A 19,468-nucleotide genomic window follows, 5' to 3' on the forward strand; every position below is an offset into this window, starting at 1 on the left:
ATAAAGACAAGAAATAAGCAGCAAGGAACTTAAAAGCTAAAAAATCTTAAAGCTAGAGGAACTGATGATGTGGTGAAGATGCTAATCAGTGTTAATAAACTGAAGTAACATCATTGCACAGAGTAGCTTGAGCTGCTGGTTTGGTTTATGTTGTTTTTTTCATTCATCCATAAAGCAAGAAAAAAGACTGGGCAGTTCTGTAATATGTGAGGATTGCTGAAGTCTCTGTAGCAGTAATTTAAAAAGGAAATGGTATGAATAAGGATAAGATGGCAAATAGATTGTAATTCTGTTATATTAATCAGTGCTGGAACATTATGAATTTGGTAATGTCTGCGCTGTCTCAAAAAAACAAATTTTGAAGCAAGGGTTTGGTGAAGTAATTACCTGAAGGTGGAAAATCTTATTGGAGGAAGAATTGAAAAAATTATGTCAGGAGATAAGAAGAATGGTAGAACAGCTGTTGGAAATAATGAAAAATATAGGCAAGGTAGTTTCTTTTTGCCTTTTCTCATAATACAGAAGCTTGTAGAGAAGTCTGACCTTTAGGTATGTGACCTAAGTGACCTCAGATTCAAGTATGATACTTGACCTTTTAAATTTTTTTTTATTTTCTCCTCCCAAAGGGCAATATCAGCAGGTAAATGTCCCTGAAGACCAAGCAGACAAATTGCTACTTGCAAGCTGGGGTCTTCCCAAAGCAGTTCTGGAGAAATACCACAGTCTGGGAGTAGTACAGATGTTTGAGTGGCAAGCAGAATGCCTAATGCTTGGACAAGTTCTGGAAGGGAAGAACCTAGTTTACTCAGGTATGCAAGCATCTGACAAAACAGTCCCTCCTAGCTTTCCCAATGCCATTTACAGCAACATATTGGTGTTGAAGGGTTCCAGTCTGGCAGATAAAAAGGTCAAGGTGCTCTTTTTCTACACAGACCCTCTTAAGATCTATCCCATTGCTTTACCTCAGACCTGGCTTGATAGACTTCTTTCTAGATGTGAGGAGAGACTTTTTTTTCCCCAGTTTCTCTGTTAATATTCCTTTAGAAACTGATAATTAGGAGTCAGTTAATGATGACTTTTTTTGTTACAGACTATGTCAACCCAGAACTGAATGGTAACAGCAATGTTAGATATAAATACTTTTGAAAATGTTATTTACTATCCAATTTTTTCAGTCCTTTTATAAATTCTTTTCACCTAGTGTTTGTGCGGGAGGATGGTGCATAGAAGAAGTAGGGCTAGTGAACTAGAAATCTGTCAGAAATGGCAACTTGGGTGTCTACTCTCCATGGGAAGAATGTCCTAGAGCAGCGCTGAGAGAATGAAGAACGTACAAGAGGGGTGGGTGATTTTCTTAGGCTTGGGTTTGAATTTTTTTTGCTTGGTTCCTGAAGACTTTGGGCCTGATTGCTGGATAGTCACTGTCCCTTCTGATGTGGCATCTCTTCTACAGTTTCTGTGGGTGACAGATGACAAACAGCAATGCTTGCCATGCAGGAGAGGTTAATGTATTTATGGACTGGGTCAGGAAGGTGGTGACCGAGCTCACCTGTCCAGCCAAGAGGCTGTATTGGACTTTTTTGTTTGTTTGGGTATTTTTCCCCTTGCTTATCTCTAAGCTGCTGTTGCTTCTGGAGCAGAAATGAGAAGACAAGTCTTGGTAGCATGATGGAACAGGTTAGAAGAAAAATACTTTGCGATCTTTTTGACCCTTTACAGATTTAACTGCAAAAGTGGTTGTGGCTGTAGGAGAGGGGCATCAGTTGCAGAGTGCTGCCCCAGGTTCTCCAGTAACTGCTTTCTATGCCAGCTTTATGATTCTGGTTCCTTAGATATTTTTTTCTTCAACTTTAAAAATTTATCGTTTTGTTTTGTTTTCCCCTAGCTCCTACCAGTGCTGGAAAGACTCTTGTTGCAGAACTGCTTATTTTGAAGCGAGTCTTGGAGACTCGTAAGAAAGCTCTTTTCATCCTTCCCTTTGTCTCTGTGGCCAAGGAAAAAAAATGTTATCTGCAGGTAAGTAGCATTCGAGGAGGCTAAATTTATGAGTTTTTGTTATTTGGTCACATTGTTTAAACAGAAGTTTTTTCATGGATTTGAGGAAAAAAATTTTGCAGAGTTGTTTCAGAGGATTTGTAGATACTTTAAAACTTGCTTTCATTCTAATTTGGAGTTAAAGTTTTAGCTGAAAAGGAAATCTTTGAAAGATTTTAAGGAGTTGATTAAAACATCTTATTTCAGCTTTGACTTTTAAAGCATTGTTACTTGCTTTTACTCACAGATTTTATAATGTACAAACTTTAAAGGAATTTTCTAATTAGAGTTGTGTCTGAAAAACTGCAAAGGGGAGGTGTCAACATTATCTGAAAGGATAGAAAGATATTTTAGCTTTCTTTGGGGTGTTCCACCAGAATTTTTTTCTGCCTCTGATTTCACTTTGACTTTATGAAAAATTTGTTCTGACAGAAGGTGGTTATGTCTTGGCTTTCTCACCCCAGCTATTTAAAAACAAAATTACAGTGAGAACAGTCTTTTTAAACAAAAAACATTTTTTTAAAAAATCCTTTTATATCAAACATTGTTTCCATTAAATATGTCGAAGTAACAATAATTACTAAAAACAAATAGAAAAACAGCAGGCATTTTTGTTGTAGTATACATTTAAGATATTTTGGGTGTTAATAAATTGAGAAGACATCTTAACTTTGCAGATTGTTAGGAAATGCTACAGAGTGCAAAAGCTACTTCGTAGTGATGGATAATGGAGTTGTGCTTTTGCTTTCATCTTGTAAAGCTGGAGGATTATCAGTCCTGTGTTTTTCTGTTCTGGGGCTAAGGTTTGGCTGTAGCTGAACATAATGGAAATCATGTGGTATCTTACCTGTCTAGTTTCAACATTTGCACCTTCTGTGAATGCAGCGTGTAATGTGCCAAAGCTTTGGCACTGCAGTAATAAGCCATGGAAAAAAAGAAGTTGTTGTTTCTTGACTTCCAGTGGGAGATGTGACATCTTTTTGTTTGGGGTCCCACATGTGACTCTTGCCCAGAGTTTCTCAGGAGCGAGGCATCTTTGTACATAAGCCACTGGTGTTATAAAGTGTTGCACTGTGTGTTCTCTGACATTTTTAATAGTAAGTATTTTTATAGAAAACAGTGGTCCCCATCTCCTAGTTATGTACACTTTATCCTGCTGTGTGTGGCTTCTGCTATGGAAATATAAAACAACAATGGAAAAAAAAACCCTATAGCAGTAACTGGCTGATAAATTTAATCTAATAAAATGGCATTATAACTGCTAGAAGTTGTGGTTATAGGATGCAGCCCTATACGTGATTCCAGCAGGCACTGGTCAAAATTCAGAGTTGTGACCTTGGCATGACATTCTGTATCCTTGGAAAACAGGCCCTGTTTCAGGAGGTGGATGTGAGGGTTGAAGGCTACATGGGAAGCATGTCTCCTGCTGGACGTTTCTCTGCCCTGGATGTTGCTGTCTGCACCATTGAGAAAGCCAATGGTCTAATCAACAGACTAATAGAAGAAAACAAAATGGACTCACTGGGTAAAAAATTAGGGCTTGACTGCTGTGGGGATGAGGTTTGTTACATACTCCTAGTACATGTGAAATCATTGTATACTTCACATTTGCTCAGTGCTGTATGTGACAGATAAGCCATATAGGAAAACTGAGCAATTTTTCTTCCTCCAGAGCACCTCTGATTTTGGCTTTAAGGTGGCAGACAGGACTCCTCTGTGTAGCTCAGTGGATGGGGTGAGTTGGTAGAAGCTGCAGGTTTTAGTTTGTCTGACACGGGTTAGGATCCATGGACAGTGATGAGCTGCACTAAGCAGTGATTCCCATACCTAGAAAATATATTTTAATTAGTGAGATTGAATTAGAGGTCTGGGTTATGTTTGAGTTCATGAATGTACGTTCGTTTGTTTTGGACAGAGATGTGGCATCCATGGTTTATCTTCACTTAGTTAAAGGAAGAGGAGGAATTTGTTTTGGTGCTTGTCTGCATCCAGATAAGTGATATGAGTATGTGGAGCTCCGCTGTGTTGTCTGGGAGGGCCATGACGTTTGTTTCTCTCTTGTAGTTTACTCAAAAATCCTCTGTCATTGTAACGTGGACTTCTGGCTCTCCCTGGCCCTGATGACAACTAGATAATGGTAGTATCCATTCAGTGTTTTGGTAGAGGTATAAAACCTGAAGCAGCCTTATGTTTCCAGCATGCACTTGGGAGAGAGATCTGTCTTCCTAGTCCAGTCAGAAGCTTGTTCTTGTCTTTGTTTCCCTGCTCAGTAAAGCTATACCCAGTTATATTTTATGCAGTAACCTCTCCCATCTTCACTCTGACCTGTAACTTAGCTGGTTGCTATTTTAAGAGTATAAAAATGGGAAAACTGGCTGAGCATCAGACTGCTCTGAGGCCTCTACCTATGAAACTGCTGTTCTGTGTGCACCAGGTGTCATAATGTTCTGCAGCGTTGTATGCCAGAGGAGTTTTTTAAACATGAGAGAATAAGGGAAAGAAAGCCTTGCAGGTTTTTTCAGTGTGAGATCATGGGATAACACATTCATACCTGGATCTATAGGAGATGGATCACCATGAATGCTTTATACTGCCAGTGGGCTGGAAGGTGAGTGGGAGACTCTGGTTGTGCAGTGTTTTAAGCTCATTCGAACTGAGGATTCTGCAGCCCTTCCTGATTCTTGGATGTATCTCTTCATCCATTCCCTTTCAAGAGAACTGGCAGTCATACATTTAGTTATTTCAATATATGGCTACTTAGTTTAGGGGTTTTTTTGTTTGTTTTAAATAGGTTTAGTTTGACCCTAGGTCACCACACTACTGTACTTGCAGCTTGTAGAGAGAGTAGGGTCATGATGTCCATATTTATGTTGGCTTAGGTGCCTTGGAAGCATGAGCACACTAAAATGTATTGTTTAATGATACCATCTTTCAGAAGCTAGAGATCTGCCAAATCCCTTTGGTTGGTACCTCCATTCCATCCCTACATTTTGTTGTGCTAAGATGAAAGTACCTGAGATAGTCATATAATGATAACCAGCCAAGTGATTACAGGATTTGAGTTGGAATGTGTGTCCTCAACACTGAGACCTCCTTAAAACATGATGGTTTTCTTCTGCTATTTGAAAACAACTCTACTGCAACCCTTTGTTTCCCTCGTGCCTAAGTATAACCATGTAACAGAAATAAGGGTAAATTATTTTTCTGTATATGCTTATTTGAAATTGTTTTAAATTTGAGTTTGAAAATCATCCTTAAAGTAGAAATTGACAAAATTACTATCTGGAGATAAATTTTCATAAGAGTTGCAAAATACAGGTATGATCTGAAAATGCCAGTTTAACTGTCACCTAAAGCAAGTTTGTCTGAAACTGCAAGATTGTACCTCTTGTACATCTAATTAGTTCTAAATTTAGATAAATTCATAATGAGGGTGTTTTTTCAGATGAGTTCTTGGGAGATGACTGTAATTCTGGCTGGGTTCTATCTCAAGCTTGAGCTGTTCCTTTTGTTGTCAACCCCCTGATGATAGCTCAAGTTGCCTTTGCAAATTGTTGGGTGAAATCCTCTGCCTGGCAGGGCTCTCTTTGCTGTATCAAGCAGTTAAAAACAATTTCGTTTTGCTAATTATTATATAATATGTGTGTCAGTTTTGAACATCCAGGTACACAGGAGATCAGCCTCTTGACACTGATGCTAAAGAAATTTTTAGGAAAGCTGATTAGAGAAGAATCTGCTGCCTTATCAGTGTGTCAGCTGGGAATGGATTTTTAATGTGCTCTTGTGACATTAACTTCTTTCTTTTCTTATTTAAACTCAAAATTAAAAAGTTACTAGTTTAATTACATTAAAAAAAAATCAAATCCACCCTGCCTATCTTTCAGAACTTTTTTGTTTTAAACAGGATGTGGACTTAAAGCTGTGTAGTTATTCTGCAGTAAGCACGTATGATGGGTCTTGGGTACTCTTTAGTAGGCTTTTTTCAGCAGTCTTCTAGAGCCAAACCTAATTTACAGACAAAAATAAGAGACTGAGGCTAGCCTCATTTTCAGTAGCAATGCAGTATGATGTGATTCTGACCCCACGTGCGCTGCTGAGCTGCTTGTTGCATAGAAAATACCTTTGCATGCTGGGACCTGTAGTCCTTCTTGACTGCAGTTCCATTCTAAGACCAGGCTAGCTTTGTGAAAATTGCAGGTTGCCAGATTGCTCCTGCCACGTTATCCCTGCGGGTGTGTTGTGAGTGCTGCCTGAGCAGAGGAGGGCATGGGGTGTGTGTGACAGTCTGCTCTCACCAGCCTGCAGACTGCCAGGGCAGCACAGCACATGGGCTTAACGTGGCTGTGAATCTGTGTTACAGCTGAGGAGCCCCAGAAGGTATAGAACAAATAGTGGCATTCCCTGTGCTTTGGCCTGTAGGTACCACTGGTGTTCTGGGCTTTGTTTCAGGAAGCAAAATGTGCTGCTGCTTGACATAAAGACTTGTAGGAGTTTTACTTTGGTAGAGCTCTGATTACTCTGTCCTGCCCCAGTTGCTGGAAGAATTCAGGCTGTCATGTAGGGAATTGGGAAGAAGCTTTTTCTCATAGCTAAATAAATATGTATTTGGTGACCAATGAATTACCATTTTTTTACAAGTGAGCACAGAATAAAGGAAGTACAGGAAGACCAGGGAGCTGGATGGGTGGGAGTTTGTAGAAGAGGCTGATGAAGCAGTACAGTACTCTTCTAACTTAAGCTGCTTGAAAGAGAACGGGGGAGAAAACAGAAGGAAAGAGAAGGAACATATGTAGGTAGGAGAGAAAAAAAAATTAGGAGGAAAAATAGCACTGAAACAGATAAAATAAGGTCACATTTGCCCTTAAGCTCCTACTATTTTAGCTGTACTAGGAAAATATTACATAGCTGCACCAAAGAGGAAAAAAATTTCCACAGCAGCAGAACTAATGAATCCGTGTGTCCTCTGTGCCCTGCATTCTTTGTTTTGCCTTCCTTCAGCCTCTTCCATGTGCCTGTGATGTCAGCTGAGCAGAGAGGGTGCATACTGCTGCTAGGTGGGATCTGTGCAGGAGGTGGGCTAGGTGGCTGAGTTGTAGTGGCTCTATGTTTCTTTCCTCAGGGGAGACCCTAATCTGGTCTGTTGTCTCCAGCTGCTGATATGCAGAAAGCTTCTTATACCTTATTCTTTCCAGTATTCCTACATATCTTACGAATTTGATGGAGGTGGCTAATAGATTAAAAAGTTGTTTGCAGGAGGTAGGATGACAACAGAGCAGTCATGTAAGGATTTTTTTTTCATTAGAAAGCCAAAGCTAAATAGTAGAGCTCATTCAGGTTGAGTTAGTGAGAAAAGCTATAATAGGAAGCAGGCTATGCCAGTGTAATTACATCTGCTCTAGGTGCTTTTTTCTGACCTTACTGTATTAGTAAGGAGTGATATTTATAACTAAGACAGTGATGTCAGCAAAGCTTTTGATTAGCTCGTCTGGGTGCTGGAATATTCTTTTCCAGATACTCTGAAGACTGGAGGGGGTGGGTTTCCTTGCAGAAAGGTTACAGTACAGGTGCTGCAAAACTGTTTTGTGTGGTGGACATACTTAACTATTCAGTGTATTTATTTTTATATTTTTAAAAGCTGATGGGGTGTGTGTGTGGGGTTGTGGGATGGTGTGAAATGTCATGATATTGGTCATGATTTATCTCTCTCAGAATCTGCGACAGAAGGAAGCTATCGTGGTGTCAGTGAGCACAGCTGGATTTGTGACTATAAATTTCAGTTCTTCATCTGGAATGTGAAAGGATCAAGGATCTCTGTTTTTAGTTTGGAGTTTTGTCAGATATAACCTGAATGCTTCTCTTTACCAGGAGTGGTGGTTGTGGATGAGTTGCACATGCTGGGAGACTCTCACCGAGGGTATCTGCTGGAACTCCTTCTGACCAAAGTTAGATACGTTACAGAGAAGGTTGCAAAACGGTGGGTAAACCAGGTTGTTTGTCTTTTAATGCTAAATCAGGGATTACTCTAAATATTTTGTTCTCTGGGTGATTGGAGATTTGGGTTAGCTCTGGTGTTTTTGAGAGTGCTAACCTAGGCTATTTTTGTTATTAAGGTCTCATCATACCACCTCTCAGGGGCCTGCTATTGTAGTCAAAACCTCTTTTCCTCATGGTTTTCAATTTGTGTGCTACCATGAGATTCATTCTCTCAGGAAAAGAAATAAGACCAACGCTTTCAGTTACTTTTTAACCTATTTAAAATCTTTAAAACTTTGGATTTCTTTTAATGCTTTTGCTAGTGGACTTGCCCTGCTTAATTTTTCATGGTTTCATGGAACGGGGTACTTAACCTACTGAAACGTTCAGGTATTGTGGAAGAGTGGGCATGCTCTTAACTTGTCAAAGGTGAATTGATCAGAAGACTCAAGAGGATGCACCAGCAGTCAGCTTAGCACTGCCTAGGGAGCTGTGGTTTTGCTCCATCTCTCAGTCATGGTCAAGTCAAGAGTAGTTCCCCATATGCCTTAATGACATGGAGGTGGCTGCTCTTTTTGTTTTGGAATCCACTTGAGATTCTTGGAGTTGAAGATCATGTTTTCTCTCAGATGTCCCTCCAAGTCAGTGGTACTTTTATTTCTGTTATTTAGTGGGAGCTTCTTTATCTAAGTTCTTTAAATACTCTTCAGCCTGACCGATAATCAGAATGACCAGTGCTCTTAAGAGCTTTTTAAGTGATTAGCTGCACATCCCACTGATGCATAAGGCTGGGTCTTTGCACCAAGAGAATGTTCTCTGATGGCCATTGCATGGATGCCTTTGTGTCTCTGTGAGGCTTGTGCAGACCCAGGCAAAATTCCACAGCAAATTTTTCTCCCCAGTCAGAGCATGTTGTTGGAGCTGAACGTTTTTAATCCTTGAACATCAAAAGTTGCTTTAGTGAAGGAAAAGGTCAAAAGTTGCTTTAGGGGGAGAAATCTGCAATCTAGATGGTGAAGCTGTACTAGCAAATTCTTGAAGAGCTTGGATAAGAGTATGCCTCTCCACATCTTCCTTATTTCTCTCTCATCAGTGACTGTCCTTTTCACTCTAGCTCCTGGATAGTCTTGTTTCCTCTATCTTGTCTTTGCGAGGACTAACAGGATCTTCTAAGAATGTTCAGGCTGTTTCTGGACTCAGGTTGATTTGTTCAGACATTTTTAAAGTCTCAATCTGTGGCTGAGTGCAATGCAAATGAGGAGTTTCAAGACATGTTTAGGAGCATACCCCTCCCCATCCCCCACTGTGTGGATGTAAAACCCTGAATTAAAATTTACATTTGGGTATCTAAATTAATGGCTTGTTTTCAGGTCTGTTAAAGAGTCCATTACTTCTTGGTGCCTTTAGCAGAAGCTGCTGTTCAGCACTTTGAGAACTGAAGCTGCTTTCTCCTTTGATGAACTGAGGGTTCCCAGCTCTAGGAAGGCCTTATTCTAGTATTATTTGTCCTGAAACTGAAACAAATGGAAGTGTTTTAATTAAGGCATTTAAGCTTAGAAAGACCTTGGTGAAGTCTGGACCATTCCTTTATTTCTATGGTTTTGATAGTCTCAAGGAAATACTTGATTTATTTGTTTTCAGTTTCTCAAAATATGCAGTCAGTTTATGTTACCTAAAGAAGCTTAAAGTGTAGGTTCAAAATGATACAAAGCTGAATTATCTTGTTAACAATGCATAATCTGACATTGTGTTTGCTAATAGTATCTCTTGTTTCTTTTTCAAGAAGTTGAAAAAAAAAAAGCCTTTGCACTTTCGAATCCGTAAGGAAGTAGATTGACTTAATTTTTCTGAATCCTGTTTTCCAGAACATTAGCCTGTGATGTCACTAACTTTCATTTTCTTTTCACCACTTCCAGACAGGAGAAGATGGCCAGCCCTGGTTGTGGTGGGATACAGATAGTGGGCATGAGTGCTACCCTCCCTAACCTGGGACTCCTTGCCTCCTGGTTAGATGCAGAGCTATACTGTACAGATTTTCGCCCCGTGCCCCTCATGGAGAGGGTGAAATTTGGCAGCAGCATTTATGACTCCTCCATGAATTTAGTACGAGAATTCCAGCCCAAGCTTCAACTGAAGGTAACAAAACTCTGAGCAGTGGCTTTGGGATAACACTTTTTGTACAGCTAAAGTTAAAAAGACAGCTACTGGTATGTTTTAATTTTTTTAGTAGTCAATTTTCCTGACTTCATTGTTTGCTTCATACATTATATGCTCAGACTAAGAACATTTTTTTTTTTTTTTGGTCTCCAATGATTTAAGCAAAAGAAAACAAAGCAAAATACACTCATGCTCATGAAGTTCTTGAATTTTCTTGAATCTGACTTGAAGACAAAGTTGACTTTGCAACTATCTTGTATCTGAGCACTTGCCAGGTATAAAAAGCTTGATTCTCCCCTTGGCCACCACTCTTCCTTGTGTCCTGGAATCTACTTCACTTCATAAATTAAAGGAAGTATTTCCTAGTTAGGCCAAGGAATTTGCATTAATCATTGGGAGAATAATTAAAACGTAGTGTTGAACCTACTTATGTTAAATTGCTAAATGATCTTATTTTGTCAGTGGTTAGAAGGCATATGTCTATCCTGATTCTTCCGAATAATCTGTTTTCAGTGTTTAGTACGTTTGTCCACTTGAAAAGGATATGAAAAGTTAAGGGTAGCATGCTCTAATGATTTGGAAGAACCAAATAGGTAGAAATGGGGAATTTGCACTCCTTACTTGTAGATTCCTCTTCTCTGGAGTCTTTGAAGGGTGAATTCTCTCCCCAGGCCTTTCAACTGCTCTGTGCAATACTAGTGTAGTAGCTGGAGAATATGGGCTGAATGCCAGCAATATTTTGGAATATTTTGGACCTGGTTCTCCTTGTCTGCAAACGTTCTGTTATCTATAGCATGGTGGCACAGCAAAGAAGAAGGATCCTGGAAATAAAAGGAAGTGTTTGTGACAAGAATATCTAGAAGCTTGCTTTTATGTGTTCATATTGAGAAGGTGATGTTATATCATCTTTTCTGCATATTTTTGAAGCAGTTGGTTTCAATAGGTGTTACATTAAGTGAGAGAGAACTAAAGTAGGCTCATGACTCAACAGTTTAAGAGAGTTGGCTTATTTTATAAGACCCAGGTGATCCTCAGGTGCCTGAAAGCTATCACTGGGCCTTCAGACTTCTGTCCCTCAGACTGGACCAGGAAAGGGAACTTGATGACCTCACCACTTCTGCTGAATTTAGACTGAATCCTTGCTGAGCTCCTGATTTGTATATGTGGTTCCTGCCATTGCTGCCCTGTTTTCATTTGTATTTTGGTGCTTTTTATTTCTTGCTGTATGCCTACCTTTTTCCTCTTCCTCCTTTGGCCTGCTTGCTGGAAATGAATCTGCCTTAGCCAAGCTAAATGGATCAGTTGCAGGAACTCTTAGGATCTTAAAAATGAAAAGCCAAACTATAAACAGTAGGATTTTGCCTGCACATCTATGTAAGTGTCCATAAAAGCTGTCCACTGTGCTCTGAGCCCTTGCAGTCTTTGGTCAGCAGTGCTTGCTGGATGCATCCTCAGACTGCTACGTTGCATGCTTTTAGTTCAGACACCCTACTTGATAAGTCTTCTTGGTTACTGTAGAGGGATGTTTTCTCCTGGGGCTCATCCTAGTTCTCCACTACTGCTATTAGTCACAGCATGGAGGTTGCAGTGAATTTTTTGTGCATTGTGGCATTAATTCAGAAACAGATTTATAAAAGGAAGATGTAAAACCTTAGATTTATTAATGGATAAGTCTTGGGTATGTCAAGGGCTGTCCTCAACAGTGTGGTCATACTAGTGCTTGGGCATCCTAAAGCAAGACAGAAATTAAGATAACACTGCTCCATCTTCCTTGTTTGCTCCTTCTTCTGACCTGAAGTAGGAGATTCCTACTGTGACACAGAAGGATGACAGCATCTACATTCCCCATTCAGTGTGAGAGTGCATTGAAAATATTTTGTCTCAATTCAGGGAGATGAAGACCATGTTGTGAGCCTGTGTTACGAGACTGTTTGTGATGGCCATTCAGTCCTGCTTTTCTGTCCATCCAAGAACTGGTGTGAGAAGCTGGCAGACATCATTGCCAGGGAATTCTACAGTTTGCAACAGGCTGAGAGTAAGAGAAAAGTAGTGAATAGAAAACTGTAGTACGCACGGTGCCTTTAAAGAAAATGAATTGTATTAGAAAGTATAAAAATATTTTCTCTCTCAAGGTTCTGCAAAAACCTCGGCCTTTGCCCCGGTTGCTATAGACAGAGAAGGGATTGATGAGGTTCTGGATCAGCTAAAGCGTTCTATCTCAGGCCTGGACTCTGTGCTCCAACGTACTTTGCCCTGGGGAGTGGCATTTCATCATGCAGGTATTCCTGAATATTCTGTAATGGTCAAGTCATGTGGATTCTTCTTGTAGTTACCAGCAATTTACGAGTGGCTTTTTGAAGCCTTCAGTAGCTTATGACTGAGTTAAAATGCTTTGAGAATCTCACAGTTAGAGGTAAACTTAAAATTCCTTTATTGTAGCTGACGACTTTTGTTCACTAGTTGTTATGATAAATCTCTCTGTGTTGTATAAAAGCAACTTTTAAAATACAACTTGGGATTTTTTTTTTGTGTATGTGAAATGCCTGAAAAATCAGCTGATTTGCTGCCCAAGTGTTTTCAAGGTGTCCCTAAAACTGCCAGAGTATTTCAGAGCAATTTTCCTCAAATTAATACTGAAACAGATGAATAAATAAAGTTAACAGTGAAAATAAAAGGAGCGTGTGCCACCAGTGCTTCTGATTAGATCTTTTACTTCTTACTAAGTGTGTGGTAGTGTATGTAACCTGGAGATCCACTGAGAGGAAGCACTGACTCTGAAGAGAGAACAGTAGTTATGGCATTCCAAATGCTTATAGAATGTGGATTTCTTTGTCAAGAACAAAATTGGCTTGAAGCCCTCAAGGAAATGTAGAAAGATACATATTAGACCCATGAACTAGAATGAAAATAATGAAGAAGGGTTCCAGAGTCAGATGGCAAATGACTAAATCCTAGTTCCCTACTGTTTGTTACATCCAGTTTTCTTATTTTTATTTATTTATCTACTTGCAATGCTTGTATTAAACTTTAATTTACTACAATTAGTAAATTGTAGTAAATAGTTGTTCGTCTTGCTACAATGTGTACAAGAACCTTAGAAAAGCTGGTTTGTTACTGTCAACTGACTAATAAAGAGTTAATGGTGAGATTTTGCTTCAGTTACAGCTTGAAAGAAGTTAACTGAGGTAGTGTTGCCAATCTAGTTCCTAACACTAAATGGACAATGTTCATTAAGTTTGTTTGTTCTTCCCCTTGCTTGACAGTAATATTATTAGCTCTTCAATCCAGTCTCACCATTACTAGGTTTTCTAAAAGTCACCTCTCCTTAGGTCTTACTTTTGATGAACGGGACATCATTGAGGGAGCCTTTCGGCAGGGCTTGATCCGAGTCCTGGCAGCAACCTCCACGCTCTCCTCGGGGGTGAACCTGCCTGCGCGCCGCGTCATTGTCCGCACTCCCACCTTTGGGGGCAGGCTGCTGGACATCCTCACTTACAAGCAGATGACTGGAAGGGCTGGCAGGAAAGGAGTAGACACAGAAGGTAAGCAGAGGCTTTATTAATGTTCCCTAAGAATGGTGTTAACCTGATTAAATCCAGGGCAGTGCTTTGCAATTAGCGACTAATCACGATGAATTCCTCGGGTATTCGGCGTGATTAAGTTAATCAAGAAGAATTTGTTTGGAATTAATGGAGGGAAAAAATGTAATTCCCAGGGGATTCTTTTCACTGCATGACATTTACTTTGGTATTTACATGTCAGTTACTTCAGGAACGGGCTATTTTCCACTGTGAATACTTGTTAGCTTCTAAGGCTGTGTTGTTCATTTGCCTAAATTCTGTGGTCTGTGGTCAATTCACTAAAGTGTTTAGCTTCAGTGAGAAAATTTCCCATAAACTCATTGGCTGGGCCTAAAATGTAAGAAATGCATTTAAAGTCTACATAATTTGACTAACTTCTGTTGTCTGAAGTTCTACTTGGGATTTATTAAACTTCCACGAAACTTAACCATAACTTTAATGGAACTTGCAAATCGTAATGTCACAGAGAGACAGGGAAATATGAACAGTAGCTCGTAGATAACATGGTGTCTTAATGCATACAGCAGCACTGGATGCCTGTTATTTTCATTTGCAATGGAAATTTATCTTCATGGATGATATTTGGGAAAATTGTATTATACAGGTGTAAACACAGTAGAAAATACAAAGTTCAACAGAAGCAGGAGGTGGGATTTGCCCTACTGATGGTTTGATTGGTGTTTGCTGGAACACTCTGTAAGCAGACTGTTCTTACATTTAACTTCTATTTTTGCCAGAGTAGCATAGCAACAGAGCATTCTGCGACCTGTATCTCTGTGAGCTATCCCTATGTGTTAAAGAAAAGGGCAGCTGCGTGCTGTATTTTGAAATTTTCCAGACTTTGTCATTTGAGTGTAGCTGGCAGGTGTAAAATTACATTATTCCTTGAGTTTTCTTTTTTTTTCCCAGTTTAAGTTACAATAATTAGTACCCTTTTTTGACAGTACTGGTGTGACTGTGTTTTGCACAGTTAGCAGCTGATTTTATGCTGATGGGCTTTGTGAATATATAATTTTTTTCCACTCTGCAGAGTCTTTTGGATGAGAACATAAAGCTACATTGCCAGCTGCTACTCTTTCACAGAGTAGGTAGACTGGAGAACAGCAACTTCAGCTGGAAAAAATGCCTTATGTGGGTATGAAATTTAGCTGACAGACAGAAGACAAGTGCTGTTGGGTTGATTTCCTTCTCCCCTCCCAGCATTGTAGTGTTGTGATTTTTATTTTTTTTCTGATTTGATGGAAATTTTAAACATTTCATTTTAGAAAATGAAATGGGATTATTTTTGCATTTGTCAAAACTGTCATGTTCCCAATGTGAAATAGGTAGAGCTGTTCAGTATCGCTGAACAAAACTTAGAAATATAATGGTCTTTCTTGCCTTTAATAGACTTTTATGCCTAGATAGCCAGAGCCTTCTGCTGTTCATTAGTCTGATGCTAATCTAGACTTCTTCTCTCATCTGAAATGTTTGATAAGGGATCACAGAATAGCTTTTTTTTTTTTTAACTGTTTACTAGTTTGCAATTATTTGCTTTAAGTTCTCAGTGAAATTTTGAGAGAAAGGGTTTCCTCTTAGTCTTTAATGACTTTCAGATAATATAGACAAGTGGATACCCATCTTCTGTTAGATTTATCACACTGAAGAGTCAAAGTTTTCAGAGGGAATTTTAGGTCACATCAGAACCCAAATACAAAATGAGTGAATGTTCTTTATTGCTAAAGTCAAAATAAGCTTTACTTTGACAAAACAATGCTTGCAGGCAGCTTATCTTCTGTACTTTCAGCTCTGGCCCAAGTACATGGTCAACAAATGTCAAAAGTTTCACCTGATAGGATATAAAAAATCCCAGAGACACATCCTCTGAGCCTGTGTTTCATCCTGTAATTCGTTTATACAATCATGTTTAAGCTCTATTCGGTTATTCACCTACACTTCATTTCTGGTATTTGTTCTATTCATGAAATGCAAGTGCAATTGTGTTTTCCTGACCTCTGGATTTGTAAATTACTGTAGCATTACCAGTCCTAAAGTCTTATTGTAACTTAGCATTCCTAGGCTCTTACTAAGATACTCACTAACATAATTACCTCGGTGTCCAGACTATGCACACTTAAATCTTCACAAGTTATCATAAACCTATCGTGATATTTACTGTACAGCTAATCCAAATCTAATGCTCTCTTCTTAGTCAAAGGCAAGCTTGTCCTATCCATAATTCATTTATCCTATGCCAATTCACAAAGCTTCTAACTAGCTAGGTCTCCTAGGGACCTAGTTTCTCTGTAATGGCTTTGTTGAAAAAATCTCCTTTATGTGACCACTGCGTTTTCTATGAACAGCCTGTACTATTATCTCATTAAAGGAATTGGCCCAGTATTTTTGCTTTTGTTTCATGACAAACATTCCAGGAATGTTTGTCTCTCCCATAGAATTTTGGTAGTTACATACACTAACTTTATAATCTCAGATAATTTTAAGATATCGTATTTTTAGATGTACTTTCAGAGAAAACCATTCAGGATACTTAATATTTTGTGTGTGTATATACATATGCCTATATGAGAGCTGAGAGAATGCATTGTTATTTAGATTAATAACTTTGAATTTCTGAGTTACCTTGGTATCTGTGTTATTTCAGGAGTGGAAGCTGGTTGTTTTAACACAAACTGTCGAAGTGCTGTGCAGCTTGTATGTTTTCTTCTTGCTTTTGAGAATCTTTTCAGTTCAATAACGCAGTGCAGAAGAAAAATTTATGCCACTGTTTATTATAGTTGCAGTCAGTTCCAGAACAAGAAGCAAGAGTGGTTCAGCAAGCAATGCTATGGAATCAGCTTAGCTGATTTGGCCCGACCCTTAGAAGCCTAATGTAACTTTGAAGTTTGCTCTGCTTTTAGTTCTGAAGTATTATGCATCTGTAGAGTTTTTAGATAGCAAGGTATACACTGTTCAAGGATGTAAAGGTTTTTATCATTTTATTCAGCTTTTCAAAAATACGTGCGGTTTTCAATTTCAATACAGTGTCCTTGATGAACTATATGTAGCTATTGCTGTGCTAAGATGAAGTATTGGGGTTGTTAATTGTTTTTGTTTTTTTTTCTTTTGTTTGTTTCCCTTCCTATAGGTGAGAGCATTTTAATTTGCAAACCCTCAGAAAGATCAAAAGGAATTGCTCTACTTCAGGGATCTCTCAAGCCTGTTCGCAGTTGTTTGCTTAGAAGAGAAGGGGAAGGTGTTGCTTCTAGCATGAAAAGAGCAATACTTGAGGTACAGGACACATGGAAAGGGTTTAGAGCTGTTCTTGCACTCTTGTAAATTGTAGGATGGTTTCCTTTTGTGACACCACCAAATGTTTTCTGTGTATTTTTTTTTCTTCTGTTTCTTCCCTTGTCAACCCAAGCAACTTCAGAAGAAAATCGCTTGGGTCAGCCAGCTTGCTTCAGCATTCAGCATTTTGACTGATATGTTTCAGTCTCCGTTTGCTGCAGATTAGGCCATGAGCACACTCAAACAAAGGTTACTAAGCTTTCCTTTTGCATTTAGATATACTCAAACTGCAGGGAGAAATAAGTGTAGTTCTTAAACTTCATGCATGACCTGACACATCTTAACTGAGAGATGCATGTAAATTACTGATCTCAGAGGCTGTGTAGACTGAATTGGGCCATAAAGACATTTATAGAACCTTGTAGGATCCCTTATTTCCCCCCCTCAACTTATCTACCTCCTCTGCACAGAAATGGTGGAAATTTTGTAGATACATTTTTGGTGAACAAACAGGTCTGGTACCAAATATGCTCCCTCTAGCCTGTCCTCCTCAGTAGGGTCCCTACAGGAGTGAAAAGGACCAAAAGGGTTAATTCCATGTTGGTGAACTTATCTTCTAGTCCAAAGTTGCTTTTGGGCTTGCACTGAGTTTAGACTCTTTAAATACATTTCATTTGATGTACTTCTGCTGTCTCCTGAGAGCTGTGGTGGTACTTAAAATTTGGCTGTGACTCTGTACATTTTGAATTTTTAACAGACCAATGGAATTTCTAAATGCATTTTTCTATGTAAAAGGTATCTGAAAGATGAGGATTCCTTTCCAGTGATGTTGCTTTATAACATGAAAAAAACCCACTGAAACCATGAAGGAAAGCTTTTCAAGAAGATTAAACATCTTGCTATCTTAGGGAAGACACACACATGGAAATAACTCACAAGGAGTAATGCAGTTACGTGAAACACAAAATGAAAACAAAATCCAAGGGGAAAAAAGAGTCGCTCTCAGTCAGGCAAACAATGATGGGGGATAACATTCACATTTATTAAGAGAAAACTCCAGTATGTTGAAGAGCCTTGGGAGAACTCTTCCTTCCTGGTTTGCTTTTTATCTTCAGAAAATTGGAGTTTGTGTTCCAACCTTTTAGAAGTATTTCACAGTGTTGGCTAAGCAAAATGCCTTTGGCTAGCCTCAAATCTAAATTGCTACTAAATTGCCATGTGCATGTCCACTATCAAAATAAGATTTTGTAATTCATTCTTTCCCATAGCTTAGTCTTCTTGCTTCTCTCTCTGGTGTCTAACTGGTTGCCAAAAAAAGTCCTTAAAGGTTGGCTGTTGCTTTGCTGCATGTTTCCCTCTCATACTGGTTCTTTAAAGCTTAAATATCAGGTGGATCAACCTCTTTAATTCTCTGATCTGATATTACGTCTACTGCTTCTCTGGCAGTATGAACAAGTACTTTTCTTCAACAGATCATAGTGGGAAGAGTGGCCAACACTCCAGATGACGTGCAGACCTATGCTTCTTGCACTCTTCTTGCATCCAGCTTGAAGGACAGCAAGTGGGGAAATGAGAAAGCAGAAGACAAAGTGCAGACTGGACCTATCGAGGCTTGTGTGGCATGGTTGCTGGAAAATGAATTCATTCAAGTTCTGGACTCTAGCAATGGTGTGAAAGGTAACATCAGTGTTCTTCCTAATGATTGCAGTTAGCAGTTTTGAATCAGAAAATCTGCAGCTGGGTAGATGTTCAATGTGACTTTATAATGAGGATTTCTGTGCCTTTTGGTTTATATTTTAAAGAACCATGTGTATCAAGAATTTTTTAACTTTCTGGAGGATGTCTTTATACCTGCTTTAACATTTTTTGCATGCACGTGTTCTTGGAAGGCCTCTCTCTGCCCATCACCTCTAAGACTAATGGATCCTAGTTTACAAATTGCCCAATATCTTTAAACAAAGCATGCTTTTACTACAGGATTTGTGCACATTAACTGTAGACTATGATTTTTGTCTTTCTGAAGAACCACCAGTGCATTTGAAGAGAGTGCAGGTCTCTTCTAAAACTGCTTGGTGTACATGGTTGCACTTTTTCTTGATTTTGGCTATTTTCTTAAGCTGGCTAAGTGTGAGACTTACAGTAATAGGAAGAATCCCCATTACAAGTAAATTTGTATTTCTTTTTTAAGAAAAGAAAATAGGAGATATTTAGTGTTCCTAAGAATGAAATACACAGAATGATAACTCTGTCAACAGAAGGATTCCAGTGGGTTTTGTTCAAATAGCTATCACAGCTGTTAGTCTGAGTTGTTAGAGGGCCTCTGAAAAAGGCTGTTTGAGACTCAAACAAGTCTAAACCTTTTATTGCTTACATTTTCTTCTCTTCAGAATGAGGAAATATGCTACTTAGTCTTGAAAAAGCAGTTGGGAAAAATTAATAGAATTTATATTTATATT

General features: G+C 39.0%; 1 protein-coding gene across 1 annotated transcript; it reads left to right on the forward strand.

The window, feature by feature from the left end:
• Window positions 1-626: 626 nt before the first annotated feature.
• LOC103777854 (DNA polymerase theta-like) lies at window positions 627-18,689 on the forward strand (the record flags this gene model as incomplete). The annotated part of the gene is made up of 11 exons (XM_008945415.1): window positions 627-809; window positions 1,886-2,016; window positions 3,403-3,559; window positions 7,900-7,997; window positions 8,494-8,502; window positions 9,931-10,143; window positions 12,055-12,199; window positions 12,297-12,443; window positions 13,494-13,706; window positions 16,870-17,012; window positions 18,485-18,689. Coding segments are annotated over 11 exons (1,644 nt in total), but the record flags the coding sequence as incomplete, so codon positions are not given.
• Window positions 18,690-19,468: the final 779 nt, after the last annotated feature.

Source organism: Merops nubicus, unplaced genomic scaffold (genome assembly GCF_000691845.1).
Source record: "Merops nubicus isolate BGI_N331 unplaced genomic scaffold, ASM69184v1 scaffold46138, whole genome shotgun sequence".
NCBI classification, from domain to species: domain Eukaryota; kingdom Metazoa; phylum Chordata; class Aves; order Coraciiformes; family Meropidae; genus Merops; species Merops nubicus.